The 21,333-nt window shown below is 31.7% G+C and overlaps 3 protein-coding genes across 3 annotated transcripts; 1 reads left to right on the top strand and 2 right to left on the bottom strand.

Moving 5' to 3' along the window:
• Nucleotides 1-803: 803 nt before the first annotated feature.
• Nucleotides 804-12,789, top strand: LOTGIDRAFT_173569 (hypothetical protein; the record flags this gene model as incomplete). Its single annotated transcript, XM_009051342.1, has 6 exons — nucleotides 804-806; nucleotides 6,866-6,967; nucleotides 7,547-7,690; nucleotides 8,259-8,405; nucleotides 8,636-8,684; nucleotides 8,951-12,789. The coding sequence occupies 6 exons, from the start codon at nucleotides 804-806 to the stop codon at nucleotides 12,787-12,789; spliced, it is 4,284 nt and encodes a 1,427-aa protein (XP_009049590.1).
• Nucleotides 12,790-17,307: 4,518 nt separating this feature from the next.
• LOTGIDRAFT_141690 (hypothetical protein) lies at nucleotides 17,308-17,650 on the bottom strand (the record flags this gene model as incomplete). The annotated part of the gene is made up of 2 exons (XM_009051341.1): nucleotides 17,308-17,456; nucleotides 17,500-17,650. 2 exons carry the CDS (start codon nucleotides 17,648-17,650, stop codon nucleotides 17,308-17,310), a joined length of 300 nt encoding a protein of 99 aa, XP_009049589.1.
• A 123-nt stretch (nucleotides 17,651-17,773) lies between these two features.
• On the bottom strand, nucleotides 17,774-18,085 carry LOTGIDRAFT_141688 (hypothetical protein; the record flags this gene model as incomplete). Its single annotated transcript, XM_009051340.1, has 1 exon — nucleotides 17,774-18,085. A coding segment is annotated over one exon (312 nt), but the record flags the coding sequence as incomplete, so codon positions are not given.
• Between the last annotated feature and the right edge of the window lie 3,248 nt (nucleotides 18,086-21,333).

Here is a 21,333-nt window from a genome sequence, read left to right as displayed (position 1 = left end):
GCTAAAAAAACCTGATTCTCCCAGTGATTTCCGTGGTTATATAATTGTCTTCAGGAGAAAAAGCAAGGCGGGAATCCAGAGCATGACAATTCAAGGTGGAGCAGAAGGGTTATTATCTCCCTTTTCTCTCTCTTAGGAATCAAATGACTGGAGTGTTACGCTCTACTTTTCTGTGACTAGCTGATAGAGAAGGATCCTCGTCCCTCTATTAGGAGTGATAGTGCCTATAAGGCTATGTTTGTCCAAAATCTGTGTCCCACCTTAAAAGCCTACATTTGAGACATTCCTAAAAATTGCAAATTCGACATGGTCTGAGACTAAATAAATAATTTAATTCTTCTTTAAACAATACATTAACATTTTTAAAATCACGAAAGTTTTAATTTATTGAGTGATAAAATTATCTTTTAGCTACAAATAAAATGTGGGTCACAGAGGACATTAATTTTCAGCAATTTTGTTTGTATCATGAACCAACCAATATTGGTTTTGTAGGCTACTTATTATTATATTCTATTTTTAGTAAAATGGCTTATGTCAGAGCTATTATCGCTATCGACAGAACGTAAGACTTATTAATTTACTCTGAAAACTGTCGACAAAAATTGCTCTGAATGGCTCTGAAATAGCCCACACCTTGTACAGAACACATCAAGAAATACCCGGATGTTACAGAGGGAAGACTTTAATGGCCGCCATTTTGCTGGAAGAAGTTATCAACATTCGATGGTAAAATAAAAAATATGCCTCTAAAATGAACTTTTGCTCGTAAAGTGAAGAAAGCACAAGATTCCTCGTGCAAAATGGTATGTATATACAACGGTAAAGTATGACTTAGCAGCAATATTGACGCCATTTGTTGGATTTCAGTGTCCTGAAAACGTTGGCGATCTTTCAAAACTGCGCCAAAGAACATCCAAAATTAACAAAAAATCGCTTTGTGGTTTAGCAGTGGAATTTAAGTAGATTTTTGGGAGTTTTTCTGTGAGATTCGATTTGAACTCTTTTATGGAAGATGCCAAATGTTGTATTTTGACTACTTTTTGACGAATTTTGATTGAAAAATCGCGAAGCGAGAAAGTAGGTCAACCTTGTTTGTTTATCAGAAACCTTCGAAACACCAGGAATATGGCCAATATTTACTTATAAATCTCTATCTTTTAAAGCGGACACCCCCCGTTTATTGGGGTAGAATAATAAAATCAGTTGAAATAAGAAGTTTATGAATGAAAAATCTTGGATGAAGGTGACAGAAGTCGTGGAGGTTCAACTGTCATTTAAAAATGGAAGGTCATGTGACCTTGTTATTGAGCAATGTGATTAATTGACAAGAAATCATTCAAACCATTTATAACAATGTATGACCGATGTAATAAAAAAAAAAAAATATATTAGAGGGTATTATTATTCGATTAAGGGGATAAGGTGCCCTGGTACAATCTTGGTAGAAAGCATCCCTGTGCATCTAAGTTTTAATAAATGTCGGTTTATTTAGTTCTTTCTGTTTCAAACTAAATGAATTTTTGCTTACTACGATCATCATGCCACATAACCGTGGGTGTATTGGGTACCTTAATTATATTGAATTTTGATGCGTAGTACCAGAGGCAAATATTTCTGTAAACTTGCTGTTTAAATGGTCCACAACATTCTGATAACAAACATGTCTAGCATGTTTGATCAAAAGCCGTCCTGAAATTAGATGGAATTGTTTCTTAAGAGAAAATTTGAGGTAATAAGCAGCAACATTTTTACCAAAACAACTGTCTATATTACCAAAAAACAAAACTTTCTCAGTTGTAATTGCTTAATAAATTCTCTTGAAGTTATCTAGAAAATGATGAGCAAGTTAGTTTTATTTTAAACAGTAATTTTTACAGAGTATAAATAGAGTTTTGGAAACAAGCAAGTTTTCCACTGCAGTTCCATACTTTTTAAGTTAATCAAGGCATGTCAAGTGGAAATATTTCTTGATAACAACGAATAATTGTGGGATAGTGAAACCCCAAATATATCAAGAGAAACAAAATTGTTATCTCAGTTTAATAATGTAAGCAATGCATTTTAAAATTTTCTCATACCGGTAATCAATACTTGAAGTCAAACAAGTCTATTGAGCTCCATATTTGGAAAAGTTTGCTAAACTGTTTTATTTAGTGTTTGGTGGAAATTTGAAATATTAACAGTTAAGAAATGGAAAGTTGTAGATCAAATTAAATTAGATTACAATTTCGTTTTTTCTTCTGACATTTTGTGTCCATTGTAATCTACCAAGTTGTTTGATTCCCTTTATCATCCAGTCCCTCAGATGACATAGACTGGTTGCTTACTTAAAATCTTTGTAATTGACAGAGTCTACAGTGACCATTGAATTGGATTGTTTGTAAATACACATCTGTTTTGGTGATGGGAAACATTAAATAAAACAATTCAGTGAATTTTAATTCAAAAATTGATTTAATTTAAAATTGATGAGTTATATAACAAACAGGAATAAAAAAATATCAAATATAAACTGACAAAACTTGTGTGGGTTGCCAATTTGTTTCTGATGTAAACAAGTTGTTTGAGATTTGTAGATCGAATATGCTTAATTGTTGTTATCTTTGTTGAAAGCATTGTAACAGAAAATTCATTGAAAACTCCCAGACTATATCTTTGTCATAGACTGGTATGGTCTGAGCGTCAGAGACTAGTTTTTTTAATGACATTTTTTTAACTAATTGCTATGCAGGACACATTTGTGGCATAGTGAAGCCCAAGTTGACAATTAAGACAGCCTTTTTGGGTTTTGCCTTCTAACAATTCATTTGGATAGTCAACATAAATATTATTTGCTTGGTACATATATTGAACATGTTGAATAAAAATGATTACAGCAACTATCCAGGAATTCTGAATGATGATGAATTTTATGCTATTCTCAGTCTTGAGATAGTATAGTTGTTTACACTTCCAAAAAAATTGGACCATACTTGCCCTGGCTGGCCTATACAGTTTACACTGCATTTTTTTCACTGGGCCAGAATGGTGAATCATCTGCTATCCAGTCAGTGGAGGAAAAAAACATTGACATCCAAAATGTGTTTCCAATGGCTTGCACCACCAATATTCATGAAACATAAAATTTTATTTCTTTGTGTTTCAAAAACAAAATTAGAGATTTTAGAAAATTGTTTATAATGTGAACGTGATAAAATTTATCACAACTTCAAAATCATCGCCTTGTTTATGTTTGGTTGCATTTTGAATGTCTTGAAAACTTGCACAATTGCTGATAGAATCCTTTATCAAATCAACACCTGGCTGAATTTTTTATTTTAGGTACCGGTATATTTTTACTTCACTTCTAAAGCTGAAATGTAGACTTGTTTACTTCACTTCTGAAGCTGAAATGTTTACTTCACTTCTAAAGATGAAATGTAGACTTGTTTACTTCACTTCCAAAGCTGAAATGTTTACTTCACTTCTAAAGCTGAAATGTGGACTTGTTTACTTCATTTCTAAAGCTGAATTTTAGACTTGCTTACTTCACTTGAAAAGCTGAATTGTAGAATAATTAACATCACTTCTAAAGCTGAATTGTGGACTAATTGTTTATTTCACATCTAAAGCTGAATTATAGACTTGTTTACTTCTCTTCTAAAGCTGAATTTTAGACTCGTTTACTGCATTTCTAAAGCTGAATTTTAGATTGATTACTTCACTTCTTTTAAAGCTGAATTTTAAATTTGTTTACTTCACTTCTAAAGCTGAATTGTAGACTTGTTTACAGCAGAGAGCCTCAGTGACTCAATGTGTTTGACTGGCCTATACAGTTTACACTGCAAAGCTGAATTTTAGATTGATTACTTCACTTCTTTTAAAGCTGAATTTTAAACTTGTTTACTTCACTTCTAAAGCTGAATGTAGACTTGTTTACTGCAGAGAGCCTCAGTGACTCAATGTGTTTGACGCTTGATTGCTAACCTGACATAAGGTTGAGATAATACCTTCGGTGAGTTTGGTCTTTTCAACCCTGTCCCCGTGTCAGTAATGCAAGTCAGAGGGGCTGATATGTGAAACGCATCAAGTCATTCATATGGAACAATACTTGAGGCCCCTTCTTCTGCAGGCTGTACACGTAAACGATCCTTTGAAAGTTGGAAATCGAAAAGAGTAGGTTAATGCTGCTGTCCTGGAAGAATTTTATTCATTGTAAACAGCATGGTGTTGTCTGTCTTCATTAGCTCATTTTCGTGCATAATTTAGTGCTAGGAAATGATTGCCTGAAATTCACTTTATATCTTTTAAACATGAACTAATGCTGAAATGACATATAAACATGTGGGTATAAGAAGGGTATGGAGTAGAGATCCAATTTCATATATTGATTTCCTTGAAAAGGTTAACTCTTTGTTTTTGACCAAATGCAATTAAATTATATTAATTAATTTTTTTACAATTTATAATTTTCATGTTATAAGTGCATTATAAGTTTCTCTCTAAGTTTCTAATTTTACCAAGAACAATTGATATTGTCATATCCTGGAATATCTGTATGCAAAACATATTTATGCATCAGTGAATGAATTTTTTAATTTGTCAATTGATTATCACTTTCACATCTATAATTTGTTTGTAAAAACAAAAAAAGACATGTCTTTGGTAGACCACAGAGCTCTAGCAGACCTCCACTGTGAATGAACTCTTAAGAGCACAAAGACCCCAGAATTCTGTTCTAAAAATAGCTGACCTATATTCAGTTTAACCCAGTGAATGAATGGCAGATTTTAACCGCGTGGGACTGCAATAGGGTTAAACTATTATACTGCACCCCAACCAATTCAAGGTAGGCATGCACTGTCACCTCTTGTATGATGTAATGCCTAGAGGGTTAAAGTTACACCTCTAGTTGTTGTTAATTATTTAATTTATAGTAGATTTGTAATCTAGACTGATTGTTATATTAAAGGTTTATTGTGCATTTGAACTTTCTTTGTTTAAAGTCTTGTATAATCTCTGACAGTTCCGATCAATTTGTAGTTGTGTATTTTTTTTGTTTTTGTTTATTTGATGAACATTTTGTCATTGATTTAATCTGTCATGTCTTAGTGGAGGTAATAATAAGAATTAATTCCTTTTTAAGTAAAAAAAAACCTGACTTCAAGTATTTTGCAAGAATCGGAGTAGTTTATGTTGAAAATATCCTTGTTTTTTTGTAAATTATTACTATTGTGAAATAGTTTTTTTTCAACATTTATTTATTATTTGATAGTTTGCTGATAGTGAATAATATTGCAAAAATGGTTCATGTGGAAAAATTCCGCTTGAATTCAAAATTACTTGAATGTATCAAATTTACTAGTAAATACTAGTATTTGTGATGGCAGTAGTTAATTGGGGAAAGTGATATTTGAAAATCTTTCTTATCCATTTTAACTTTTTGTTTAAGAAAGGTAAAAGGAATCTTTTTAAAGGCTGGTTATTATTGATATTATTGGCATCAAAGAATTGATAAGCACTGAAAAATATTCTTTTAAACACCTTATTTTAGCACTATGATTTTTTATGCCCACCTCTTTCTATGTGGACATAAATAGTTAAAATTTGATTCATTTGAAAATACTTTTTTTCATTAAGATTTTCTTATATTACCTACATCATTCAATGTCTAGTGTAAAACACCTGCTCTCTGAGAAAAAGCAGGCATATTTAACAATACGTGAAATCTGAAATAAATTTCTTGAAGAGCATAAAGAATGCACAAAGAACCTGTTTTTAATGCCAGGAGGTTAAAAAATCTTGGTTTGAAGTGTTTGAGTTGTATATGCTAAAATTGGCTTTTGAATACATTGCAAGAAACCTGTTTCAACAGTTGTTTTCCAAAATTTTGGATACCATTGATTTCATATTGTTAATTTGATTCAGAAAGTTAAAGGTACTATGTATTATTGTAGCTGTTTGATAGCTCTATATTTTTTCATGGCTTATATAATAAGTGATAATATAATAATATATATTAGTTATATAATAAATAAGGTTGATATATATAATATATTGTTATTTCTTGTTGACCTGGTATTGACCTTGAAGATATTGTTTTTCTGTTATGATATATTTCTGTTTCAATCAATATTATACAAAACCACGAACTAACTACACAGTTTGCTGGATATATTTTGTTTTGCAAATCTCAGACTTTAGAGATAAGACAGCCAGCGACAGCACCAGCATTCTGAGTACAAATAAGTGGACTGACTTAATGAGGGGACAAACATTGAGGTTGAAATTTGAAATTATGTCAGCTCTGTTGAAGTGTATAGACACAGACCTCCCATAGAGCTTCTTGAAGAGTTTTCCTGCAAGAAAATTTTTTGAAAAGACAATTGATTTGTTGCATTCTGACATAAAAACATATAAAAATCATATGTGAAGATTTGGTTAGAAGTTATAATGCTGTTGTCATTAACATCTTAATGATTTATGTACTGTTTTATACACAGTTAATGGTTGACAAATACAAGGAAAATAACACTTTATGTTGTATACTTTTTATGTAACACTGGTTTACATCAAGGTTTTATTGTGTTAAGTGTAGGAACTTACTCAAAAAAATATTTGAATTTTTGTTCTATTATCTACACTCAAACAGATTGTTTTGCAGGAACCACAAATTGGTGCTTTCAGTGTCCCTGATACACATACAAAATTTAGAAAACCTCCTTGCAATCACTGTAAAAAAATTGTGAAGTCTTGTTGAAACCGTGTGACATAACTAGCTGGTATATTGCTCTCATAATGCGGTCCATAAAGTGTGGCATATTCTAAATGGTATTGATGCTTTTATATGCAACAACTAAATGTTTATATTGTATATTTTTAGAGCAGCACAAGAAATATGAGGGATGTAAATAAAAATAACCAGCCAACTTCAGCAGCCCAGGCACCTCGTTTACCTGCTCTACCTATAAATAAACTAACACAGGTAATAATTGGTTTTCCTTCCTGTCTTGTTTTTCTCAATTGTCCTGGCAAAATTGTCCTTATTGTACACTGTAGTACATTTCCTGTTTACTTAATACACAGATTGCACATAAAATCTAACTTGATTATCAATAATTATTTCGTTAAAGATGAGTTTCCATATTTTTCAATTGTAAAATTAATCAAACTATTTTATTTATTGGTGTTTCTAATATATTACAATGTATTCTTAATCACAATTATCATTAATATGTTCTTATTGCATATAATTTTTGAGTTTTACTAATCATAAATGTCCATGTATGTATGGTCTGGATAAACAAATTGTAATTCTCTTCTAATTGAGCTAATTATGAATTAATTATGGACATGTAAGATGAACTTGTGTTTCCCAAGTCATTAGAAAACCTCTACTTTCTATTCAATTAAGTATTAACATTTTCATTTTCATAAATGAAAATAAGGAAACCCATATTGATTGTCATGCGAATTACCTCAATTCAAGTTCCTTCAGTGGCAGTAGCCAGTGTACATCTGTCATACATGTAACTTCACCGATATTATTTTGTCCTATTTTCAGGGACAATTAAAGGCAGTAGTACCAGGATTGATGCAGTTGGCAACAAACAGCTCCCCAAATAAAGACAACAGTAAAACCTCTGATTTGTGGACAGCTAACTACTCTTCTCTTGCTCCCTCACCAGCACAGAATAACTGTAAAGAGGTGAGCTCAGATTGTTTGTCTGAAAATCAACTTATATTGATTTAATTTAATAATGAGTTAAAAATTTCAGAGTGAATGTGTCACGTGCCACTTTTGTGACATTTTACTGATTTTGCTTGACGAAGATGGTTAAATTTTGTCATTTGATTGAAGTGTCTACTTTTTTTTCTACTTGATACATTAGAAGAGGTGTTACTGTGGTGATTTTCAATGGAAAAGACATTGAAATTTGTTGATTGAGAAAAACACAACAAAAAATCAGAAAGGTTCAAATCAAACAGAAATTCATGGAAAAAGAAATAAATGATTTAGACAAAGAAATGTATTACTGAGGTTATATCCATTTCAGCTGATGAACTTTGTTAAGCTGAAAAGTATTAATCACAAATATGCAACAATCAAAAGATCAAACCCATTATTTTCTTATTATTTTTTTCATTATAATGATCACAATTTATCAATAGACTTCACTCGTTTGTGAAGTGGGAAATCATCACCCCTAACATTAAGTTGTATGTTATAATACTGTTATGAATGTTTACATTATTCTTTCTCTTTCTACTTCTAGAATATAACAACTGATCTGTTAAGATTAATGGTACGAAATTGTTACCGACATCTTGGACAGGAAGAACTACTGACAGATAATAATAATATTAATTGGAAATCAGCTCTAGCTACTCTCTCACAGTTACAGTCCAATGGTCTTAAAAAGGTACTTATTTTTTGAAGAAATAGTCTGGATTCTTGGATTCAACCCATCATTTAAAAAAGAACTTTTTGTAACTGAAATAAAATAATAACTTTCATGTCAAGAGGATGGCTTCGAATAAGTTTCACCCAATTTAATCAAACTCTCCATCTAAATAATCAGCAACAGCAACTGTTGGGACCATTATATGAGGTGATGTTATCTCAAGAGTAATTTAGGTTTCTGTATTTTAGGGTAGTAGATTGGGACTAGATATTTTACCAGATATACTCTCTACTCAAGGTAGGATTTAAATCTTTACCTTTTCTCATGTTTCTAATACAACTATAAAACTTGCTGTCTCTGATATAAGTGTATTGACAGATTGTTCATGTATAGTAGATCATACAGATTAACTTACCTTCAATTGTATGAAATTTTTGCCTGATGTTCTGTAGGGAGTAACAGCGTGTCAGGTCATATTTCTGACTAGCCTTGTGGAATTTTTCAAACTTCTTTAGGATGATTTTACTTTTCAGCAAATTAAAGTGATTGTCTTTTCTTTTCAGGCTACAACAAATCTTTTATTGAGATTTACCTGTGTTTCTTCTGTTCTGAAGAATTTGGAGGCAAAGAGGAACTCCGATTACATCAAAATCAATGTTCCTTTCGACCACCAGAGCTACGTTCCATTAGATCTCCATCTAAATCACCAGCAACAGAAAGCTCAGCATGTCCACAGTTGAGTCCATTATTGCCTACAGATACTGGTGTAGTCATCTCCCATTCACGAGAAGATTACATGCAAGGATTAGATTTATTACCAGTCCAAAAAGCTATAAGAATTCGTGAAAAACGTAAAAACACAGAAATAGATTTGGATGTTGATAAATTTGCCGAGCCGGTGACTCCAAAATCACCAGGGACTCCACGCACGCCCAAGTCATTAATTTCTCAACTTAGTCGTGATGGTGAATCTAGTGCTTGTAAAAGACGTTTGTCGTATCTTTGCCCGCGTGATAATAGTGATGCTGAAAGTGTTATAAGTAATAGTAGTTCTGATGATGAGCCCCAAAAACCCTCCAAAACTCTGTCCCTTCTATTCATAGACGTTGCATCTCCTCTTGGACAAAAAGTCCAAAAGTGTATGGCTTCTGAGCCTGTTGTTCATACAAAAGTGCTGACAAACGCTGAATCATTTTGTCGAACTCCTGTTAAAGACTCAAGTTTCTCAGAAAAGTTACGTGTTCGGAATGCTTCTATACCAGTTACGTTTAAATTGACACGGAAACGTATCAGACAGTTTAATCATACGTATAAATTTACTAAATCTGAACGTGAGTTATCTTATGATTACATTCGCACTGGATTAAACAAGGGAAGTCGAATGTTAAAAAAATCATTGCCAAGATGTAAGGTTCCATTGAAGAGATTAGCAATGAATGATTTCAAACATTGGAAAGCCAACCCAAATCCTCCTAAAGTGCCTCTTAATTGGAGGGCTCTTCAAAGAAAGACATTCCAACTATTGCAGAAACAGAAGCAAATGTCTTCCAACCAACCTTGTTCCTTTCCAAATGGACTGCCAGTTTTGCTTGGACCTGGAATTGATCGTTTGCTTGGATTAAGAAAGAAAGAAGAACCAATAGGGAAGAAAAGTTCCCTGACATTAACTAATGTCCTATCTGAGGATGCAAATGCTGAAATGTCTCAGTTGAAGCTTTCATTGTACAAATCTTTACTAACAGAATTGTCTGATTATCAGCAGAAATTTCAGAAAACTAAATCTCCAAATCTTCAGATTCCAAATTTGCAAGCAAAATCTACAAATCATCAGATGACAAATTTGCAGCTAAAGCATTTCTCATCTCCCATCAAAGATCAGCTTAATCAGAAGGCAGCTCCTGTTTTCTTGTCACCCTGTCGAGTCAGCATACAACAATTGGAAAGAGACCAGGAATATTTACCCCCACCATCTCTGTCCCCACCTTCATCCACTCATAGTGCTAAGACAAAACCATTGTCCATTGACATCCCTAAAGACAATTTCAAGCCATCATCAGGCTCTACTCACAAGTCACGACGTGATCTATATAATGATATTGACAATCTCACTTCTGATGATTCAATTTCCATTAGAACAGGATCATCTGATGAATCCTACAAATGTCTTTCACCAGAAGAGGAACCTTGTGTAAAATGTGAGAGATATCTCTGTAAATGCAAGAGCAAAGCCTTAAAGTCTAAGGATAAAGACTCCCCCAAAAAGTCTTTCATAGGTGACAAAACTCCTGTTAAAATAAAGAAAAAGATTGGCAGACCAAGGAAAGATTCAAAAATAAACAATTCATTGTCTGCAAAGAAGAATGCAAATCTAGGCAATAAAAAGAAGGATTGTAGCAAAGAAATTATCAAAAAGTATCGAAGGAAGTTTCCAGCTAAAAAGCTTAATTATTCCTTAAGAGGAGTTGATGATAAACCTGTTCCTGCTGTGAAGATTCCAAAATGTCTGCAGATTGACATGAAGGAATCAGCTTTCATACCAGCAGTCATGCTTGGTAAAGTAGCTGTACCAAAGAAGCTGGCAATAGATATGGAATGGAAACCTTTAGACAGCAAGTGTAATCTGAGGCAGAGGAATAGTGTAGATGGTAAGTTGACTGATGCAGAAGCTACGACCAAACTGTCAAAACCTGGTAAAGGAGAATCATCTACTTCTGGTATCGATACAAGCAGTGATGATGATGACACACCTTTGAGTGCTATCTGTCAAAGGGTAACTGAGGGCAAAAATATACCTATAAGGGAAAAAGAGCCTGGTAGGATGTCTCCAAAAGAACATTCTGAGGACAAGTCCCGTGCTGTCAACATCCTCAAAAAATCACCTGTGAAACAGATTATAAAAGATTTGAAAAATGTAAAAGAGAAAGATGCTCCCAAAGTTGCCCAGCAGTCAACTGAAACCCTGACCAGTCCAAGAGATAAGCTGGACATTGCATCCTATATAAGACCCAAAATTCTAATGAGAAAACACCCCAATATTGGTAACACAAAATCTCAAACTGTCATGTCTCCCCCACTAACCAAGCCTAACTCAATAAGCCCTGAAGAGCCAGCCAAGAAGAAATTAAAGATGCCAAAAGGATTAGAAATAAACATGGTTTGGCAACCAGAAGATCTTCCAGCACGAAGAGAGTCTAAACCTAAACCAGATGAATTGCAGAAATCTGAATCTGAATCAGGAAGCATGTTAAGAGAGAGATCAGCATCTGTAACAGTTCTTAAAAAGTTAGATGATTCTCCTTTGAGGCAAAGGTCTTTGTCGATTAGTCAAGGTCTTGCAAAGTATTTTGGAAAAATTGTTGAAGTATCACCAAGCTCATTAAAAAAAAGTGCAACACTTCCAGGAAACTCTCCAATGAAATGGGTCAGAAACACAAATCTTCATTTTCATCCTGGTGGTGATTCCATGAGTCCTCTACTTACTAAGTCACCCGAAAAGCAGAAAAGCAAATCATCAGATGCTAATGCAACAATAGTTAATGTTTCACCTTGTAAGACATCAGCAGTTCACAAGTCACCAGTAAACAAGCATTCTAGCTCAATTTTAAAGTTACCACTAAGTGTCAATCCAATCAAATCTCCAAATGTTAAAGATAAACTTGAATCTGAATCAAAGAAAAGTGGTTCACCTAAAAAGGCTTCTTCTTGTTCCCAAGGTGGAATTAAAATAAAGAATTCATCAAGATCCTCCTCACCTGTCAAACAGAACAAATCAGTTCTTCCTATTAAAATTATTGAATGCAGTTCAGCAAAAAAGACTCCTGGTTCTTCGGGTAAAGTACAAAAAAGTATTTTAGGTACACCCTCGGGAAGTCCATCTAAGAAAGTCACTGACAAATCACTGAAGAAATCTCTGGAATCTTCCTCGTCAAAGAAAAGTATGTCTGAAAATACAGCACCAACTTCTCCAAAAAAGACTCAAACTACTCCTAGAAAAGTTGAAGGCAGTCCCTCAAAGAAAAACAGCAATACTTCTCCAGTGAAGTCCTCTAGTCCTAAAAAGGACTCTCCAAAGAAGTCTAAATCAGTTCTTATGCCCAGCAAAAACAAAAAGCTATCAATACAGTCTTACCAAGACTTTTTGATGGAAGTTCAGAAAAGTTCTACAAAATCACAGAAATCACCACCAAAGTCAGCCAAAACTAGTCCCAAAATGAATAAAAGCACCTTGAAGAAATCACCTTTTGGAAGCAAAATTCTTATGAAAAAGAAAGAAAAGTCAAAATCTGAAGATAAGAGAGCTTCTCTCACTGCAGCATCATTATTAGCTGGGGCTCGTGGAACCAAGCGAAAGATCTCATTAGGGAAAACATCAAAAACTAAAAAGCCTAAAACAAAGGAATGATTCTTTTGAATCTCCTTGGCAAAAAAAAGATTATTTATTTAACAGATTGGTGCATTTATTTGTTTGTTTTTAATGAGCAATATTAAGCTATTAGTTTTGAAATAAGAATGAAATGCATTATTTGGAATATTTTGTCAGTTCATACAATATTTAGAAAACCTGTACTTGTAGCAAGCTTCAAATATAATTTATCGATTTAATCCTTAAACGTAAAAGTTATTGCTTTATTGTATTTTCTTATAATATACCCAAGATATTTCCATATCCAGACTTGATTCAAATTATAAACAGCGGTCTGTTTTCTCACTTGCATTACTACTTAAACTACGCAAAAATAAAGTACAGTATACTATTGGTGTGTTTTAAATGTCCTGGTACGTGCATGAATGCACTAAATGTTTGAAGATATTTTCTATTTATATTGGTAACAAGTTAGTTACCCTGTGATAAACCCACCCAATAGAACTTCCTTATCTTAATATCATTGTGATAAGTAACGTTTCTTCCAATATACTTAACTAAGAAACCTACCATTTCAAATTTTAAAGTTGTACATTTTCGAAATTCAAACATTGTATTTTTTCATAATTAAAAGTTGTATATTTTCAAAATTGAAAGATGTTCTTTCACAAAAAAGAAATCTGTGCATTCTAAAATGTTTCTACAATTTCAATATTGGAAGTTGTACATTTTCTAAATTGAAAGTTGTTCATGTATATTTAGTTGTTCTTTTGATTATGAAAACGGTACATTTTTTATATATGAAAACTACATTTTTTATATATGAAAACTACATTTTTTATATATGTACATTTTTTGAATATGAATTAAACTGTGCATTTTCAAAATTGAAATTACAAATTTCAAAGTACAATAGTTTAAAGTTGTGATAGTACTTGAACAAATTGTCAAAATACATTTACCATATTGGTATTAATAAACTCTGTATAAAGTGTAGATAAATTGAATTGTAATTTGGTTTTTTCATTTACTGAAAAGTTTACCTATTTTTGATGTAAAACTACCTATGTTTAGTACGAAACTTTGATGTGCTTTTAAACATGTGAAAATTTTAATTGGCTCTTAAATTCCTTAGTAATGTATTGAAATAATTCTAATTTTTAATCAGACATATTTTATTGGTTGCTTATCTCGTGCAAATAAGCATTTTTAGTTGAAGATTTTAAACGTTGCTTTCCCCATACATAAATATCTGTATCTTTTAGAAATATTTGGACATAAATTAAGTACATTTCATAAGATCTTGATTAATTTTATCCTAAAATTTACATTTGAATATTTTGTAAATGGGTAGATTAGAAATTAATTTATTACAATTATTTTACGATAATGGTCATTTTACCTTCTGTACTTATATGTAAATATTGCTCACTTATTTGTAAGGTTACAAATAATTCTCAGTTTATATTGCCCTGAATTTTAACTCTTTATCTCCGAGCTACTTCATTCTTAATTAACTTCTGTAATTTTTTCTTACATATTATATCATTGTGACAAACCGAAATTTGCAGGTTTGCCAAATTATGAGCATTATTTTGCCCCTTTTGCCAGGTATCCAGAAGCCTCTTGACTCAATTTTCCAGGGCAATATAACTTGAATTTTATTTAACTGTGTATATAATATCATCATGTATATAGATGTATTTTATTGTAAAAATTCCACCCATTTCATCATTTAGTGCCTCATTATAATATCATTGTCTATGTCCTTCTTCACTTCAGAATCTAACAGAAAAATCTTTATTCTTGGTTTTGAATACATTATGAATAGTTATCAATGTGGAAGGCTAGCTAGAAATGGTGTCCTCACTTCTAGACATCTGATCACCTTGTCAATTCTCATTGGTTTTTGCAAATTTCATATAGCTTACCCACCTTCATCTTAGTACAGTTTTTTCATTCAATAATTAAAGTATATCTGCTGTTAGCAGACAGTGAGATTTTTAGCAGCACAAAAAAAAAGCAAATAAAAACTCTTTTCCTATATATTAACATTAATGCAATATTGCCATCATCATCATTCCCTCATATGTTGTATTGAAATAATTATCATTGCTTATGAATTTTATCATATTTAACCAAGCACTTTCCAAATTTATTATATATATATTGCAAATTATGACTTATCTTTGAAAATGGGATGTTGATCTAGTTTTTTGAAAGGTAATTTCAAGCGTTCTGTAATTGAGTAGAACAGAGTTTTTTTTAGTCAGTTATGAAATGTTGAAAATTGATCCAGAGAAAACATGGGACTTTGTGTTATAATAAAGTTATAACAATATACCTTTGTCTTAATGTTACTTCATTGTTATTACAAATCTTGTCTCTTGAATGAATGTTGACCAAAAAAGTTAAGGAAAGCTAGAAAGAAGAAATAATAGAATTTGGTCTAGATATACCTTCTGTAAACATGTTACAAAATTAGACAAATTAAAAACTTTCCACAGAGTATTTTATCTACTTACTTAATCAGAGGATAACATACACTAACTAGTTTATGTTTCCAGAGTTTTGATGATAGGTAGTTTGTGGAAACTCATTAATTTAGTCATTTCTTAATTTGTATAAATTTGACATTAGACAATTATATTCTATTTTTGTTTTGATTGTAAGAATATTTTGTAAATAAACCATGATCTGGTATTTTTATTTTATTTTTACTGACTACCTCTGAAACATGAATGTATAATTATCCAAGTGACTAAACACATGGATGTATAATCATGTGAGAATGTAAACAAATCAATTTATGATCATTTGAGGGACTAAACTCATGCATGTATAACCATTTTAGGGACTAACACAAACATGAATGTATTATCATCCACAGATGTATAATCATGTGAGAATATAAACACACGAATGTATAATCATTTGAGGGACTAAAAACATGAATGTATAATCATTTGAGTGACTAAACACATGAATGTACAATCATTTCAGGGTCTAAACACACAGTTGTATAGCCATCTGTGAAAATAAACACCTCAATGTTTAATCATGTGAGAATGTAATCATGAATGTACATATATAATCATGTGGGAATGTAAACATATTAATGTATAATCATGTGAGAAAAGAAACACACAAATACATACTGTATGATCACATTTGAATGTAAACACATGAACTTATAATTATCTTGGAATGTACACACATAAATGAAAACATGTGAGGATGTACACACATACATATAATCGTCAAAGAATGTAAACACATTGATGTATCATCATGTGGGGATGAAAAATCATTGTAGAAAGTATAATCATTCAAGGGACTAAACTCATGAATTCATAATAATTTTGAAAATAAACGGCATATATAGGAGGTGAGGTCATTGAGTTTAAACACATAACTGTATAAACAATATATATACATGTATGAATATATCAAGATATGTGTGTGTAAACATTTGCATCTATCAAGATATAAGTGAGTAAACACAAGTATGTATAACAATCTGAGGGACTAAACAAATCAATGGATAATCATCTAAAATATAAAATCATTAAGGGTGTATACATATGAATGAATAATTATTGAGGGACTAAACACATGAATGTATAATAATGTGAGAATGTAAACACATGGACGAATAATCATGTGAGAATTTAAACACATAAATGTATTATAATGTGAGAATGTAAACACATGAATGTATAATCACGTGAGAATGTAAACAAATGAATGTATAATAATGTGAGAATGTTACATGGATGTATAATCATGCAAGAATGTAAACACATAAATGTATAATCTTGTGAGGATGTGAATACATGAATGAATAGTCATTGATGGACTAAACACATGAATGTATGATAATGTGAGAATGTAAACACAGAATGTATAATCATGTGAGAATGTAAACACATAAATGTATAATCTTGTGAGGATGTGAATACATGAATGAATAATCATTGAGGGACTAAACACATGAATGTATAATAATGTGAGAATGGAAGCACATGGATGTATAATCATGTGAGAATGTGAACACATAAATGTATAATATTGTGAGGATGTGAATACGTGAATGAATAATCATTGAGGGACTAAACACATGAATGTATAATAATGTGAGAATGTAAACACAAGGATGTATAATCATGTGAGAATGTAAACACATAAATGTATAATCTTGTGAGGATGTGAATACATGAATGAATAATCATTGAGGGACTAAACACATGAATGTATAATAATGTGAGAATGTAAACACATGGATGTATAATCATGAAGAATGTAAACACATTAATGTATAATCTTGTGAGAATGTGAATACATGAATGAATAATCATGTGAGAATGTTAACACATGGATGTATAATCATGCAAGGATGTAAAAACATTGATGTATAATCTTGTGAGAATGTGAATACATGAATGAATAATCATGTGAGAATGTTAACGCATGGATGTATAATCATGCAAGGATGTAAAAACATTGATGTATAATCTTGTGAGGATGTGAATACATGAATGAATAATCATTGATGGACTAAACACATGAATGTATAATAATGTGAGAATGTAAACACATGGATGTATAATCATGTGAGAATGTAAACACATGAATGTATAATAATGTGAGAATGTTAATACATGGATGTATAATCATGCAAGAATGTAAACACATAAATGTATAATCTTGTGAGGATGTGAATACATGAATGAAAAATCATTGATGGACTAAACACATGAAAGTATAATAATGTGAGAATGTAAACATATGGACGTATAATCATGTGAGAATGTAAACACATGAATGTATAATAATGTGAGAATGTAAACACATGAATGTATAATAATGTGAGAATGTTAACACATGGATGTATAATCATGCAAGAATGTAAACACATGGATGTATAATCTTGTGAGGATGTGAATACATGAATGAATAATCATTGATGGACTAAACACATGAATGTATAATAATGTGAGAATATTAACACATGGATGTATAATCATGTGTGAATGTAAACACATGGATGTATAATCTTGTGAGGATGTGAATACATGAATGAATAATCATTGATGTAGTAAACACATGAATGTATAATAATGTGAGAATGTAAACACATGGATGTATAATAATGTGAGAATGTTAACACATGGATGTATAATCTTGTGAGGATGTGAATACATGAATGAATAATCATTGATGTAGTAAACACATGAATGTATAATAATGTGAGAATGTAAACACATGGATGTATAATAATGTGAGAATGTAAACACATGGATGTATAATCATGTGAGAATGTAAACACATGGATGTATGATCATGTGAGAATGTAAACACATGGATGTATATTGTATAATTATGTGAGAATGTAAACACATGGATGTATAATCTTGTGTGGATGTGAATACATGAATGAATAATCACTGAGGGACTAAACACATGAATGTATAATAATGTGAGAATGTAAACACATGAATGTATAATAATGTGAGAATGTAAACACATGGATGTATAATCATGTGAGGATGTGAATACATGAATGAATAATCATGGATGGACTAAACACATGAATGTATAATCATGCAAGAATGTAAACACATGGATGTATAATCATGCAAGAATGTAAACACATGAATGTATAATCTTGTGAGGATGTGAATACATGAATGAATAATCATTGATGGACTAAACACATGAATGTATAATCATGCAAGACTGTAAACACATGGATGTATAATCTTGTGAGTATGTGAATACATGAATGAATAATCCTTGATGGACTAAACACATGAATCTGAAGATGTAAACATATGAATCTATTTGGCAGTGATTACCTACATCAGCCATGAATTTAGACCATAGTTATAGCATTTGTGTGACTTAAAGAAAGACAGAATTATTCAGTTGTAGGAATGAAAAAAAATACAAATTTCATTTAATCATATTTTATTATTATTTTTTAAAGTTATATAAAATAAGAGATTAAAATGAAGACTGTACAAATAAAATACATAATTAATTAATCTTATTAATTAGATCAGATCTATTAACGACTCAGCCACACTCAGTAACTTAGTCTACCAGCCCAAGGTTCCAATATTTTGAAATCTTAAACCTGGATACTGAAACCAGTTTAATTCAAGATTTCTAAAATTATGGTACTTTTTTTAAAATTGTAGAACAACAATAGCAAGAGAAACAGGTTGAAATACACTTCCTGATTTTCTTAACTTAAAGTTTATTTCTTGGGTCCTCAAAACAATACCATTAGAATAAAAGGGGTCAATTTTATTTACAATTTTCTTTTTACAATTAGAATGCATGATATTTTCACGCTTTGACCCCTTTTCAATAAAAATAAGCTGAATCCACTACATACAAAATACTTTCCCAAATTCTAAAATAACAATCAAATAGCACATCATACCTCCAGTTTGAGTGAAGGTTGTTCCATTTTCAAAGCACTAAATGTCCTCATGTTGGCTGTTAAAAAATTCTGATTCAATGTAAGCAGGAAGACTGTTATTTTAATGGTTTCCTTACAAAATCCCCAAAAAATTGAGCTCCATAGTTTTTTGAGACATTAAGAGCAAAATTTAATTTGAGGTACCTTTTTGTTATATAAATACTCTACAATTTTTCTATACAAATGAAGCACAAATATAGAAAATCAGATTTAAAAATATTCTATGACAAGGCAGAATTATTCGGAAGACTATAATTTGCATGAGAATTTTGAATGGTTTGAGCTTTGATGGTATAAAAATGAAATGTATCAATCTCACATATACTCATTTCTATATCCTTACTTTGTTAACAGTTACTTTACTAACTTATATATATTATAATGAACCCTATATAGCATATTGGATATTAAAGGAAACTTAAATAATAATATAATATTTCAATTAAAGATCATTACTTTGAATTCTTAACAGCAGAGGCTAAAATACTGTTTTATTGGTTTTCATCAAAACATAATTCTAAGCAATCTGTCATGCTGTTTTTCTTCTAAAATCAAGGCTAGAAATTATAGAAATAATATTTCAACATCGTTCTGTAATTAATGCAGTTAGTACATATCTAAGATTCTTAGAATTTCCCAAAAAGTTCCAAAAAATTACAACTTCATCTTTGATAGAAAGTATACAGAAAAGTGAGAGACTTCCAGATTGCTTCAGAAACTTTGTCAAAAATGACCATAACTCAAATCCATGCAGTTTCTTACAAATCAATCAAAACCTGTATAGTAATTCAATTCTTAAAGTGTCTCATAATAGCACACAGTTCATAGAAGCAAAAATGAATCATGAAAAAGGATTACAAATATATGTAAATAAAATAAATTAGTACCTAATCTAGGAAAACATCTATATACCTGCTACTCGCTTTAAACATTTCTTAACTTTGATGAGAATTTTGCTCCTGAATAATATTTTTTACAGTCATAATGCAAGGTATCTAAAACACATGTAAAATATGACACTTGTAATTTCATATCATTTCACACTCTGTCAATCCTTTCAGCAAATTTTCAGAGACCTACAAATTCTTAAATTCTATCATTCAAAATGTTATTTTCTCTCTGTATCTCACTCATACTTTAATACCTGGAACCATTTTAACTTTTGGCAAACAGACTAATGGCTTAGTTCTTTCAAAACCATGTAATCTAAGATTTAGTAAGATAAAAGTGTAGAGTTTGAGAAAGATCACTGTTTTGAGCCATCTTGAGCAGAAACTTCTGTAAATTTGCGTGGTGGTTCTGACATGCGAGGTTTTTCCATTACTTGTGGTTTTAGTTTTAATTTGGGTTTCTCAGCAACAGGGGGCGGCAAAGTACTTGATTTCAATTGGGGGACAGTAGGAGGTGATCCCTCAGAAGTCATTGATTTAGCTCTCATTCCTGGTAAGACATGTGGAGAGCGTTTGATTGACGAGGAAGAAGAAAAGATGGGAACTTTGGGGAGAGTTGGAGGTGAATTGTCCTTCAAAGTTTCATGAGTTACAAGAGTACGAGGTTCCATATTCCTCGGCATTGAGCTAGCTTTTTTCAAAGTTCCTTGATCATTTTTTGCAAAATTTTCGGCAGCACTGGTATTTGGACTGTCTGGTCCACTACTATTGTCCTGCGAGGTGGGAGAATTAGAATCCTCCGGGAGATCGAGCACCAAATCTGGAGTATGTTTAGGAGTCTGTTTTGTTTTGATCACTGGTAAACTCATTCGCTTATCTGATATCTGTTGCATTTCCAAGGATTTTAAACCATCCATAACTTCAGCTAAAGCATTATCAATATCCAACGAAAGATCATCAGCACTTGTATCTGTGGATGTTGTCATCCGCTTTATTTCTGGTGTCTCTGCTGTTGGTGATGACGGACCTAAACTTGAAGAGCTGGTGACTTTAGATCCGAGTGTGCTGCTCCGTGGTGTTGGAGGAGGAGAAGGGGTGGTTGTATCTATAATATCAGTCTCTCGTACCTCCTCAATTGTAGGGGGCAGCACAGTTTTCTCTGGTTTGCCTACACTGCTGTCATCACTCAGCTGACGTGTGACT

Source organism: Lottia gigantea (genome assembly GCF_000327385.1).
Source record: "Lottia gigantea unplaced genomic scaffold LOTGIsca_164, whole genome shotgun sequence".
In the NCBI taxonomy this organism is placed as follows: Eukaryota; Metazoa; Mollusca; class Gastropoda; family Lottiidae; genus Lottia; species Lottia gigantea.
This window is presented reverse-complemented; position numbering and strand designations above follow the sequence as displayed.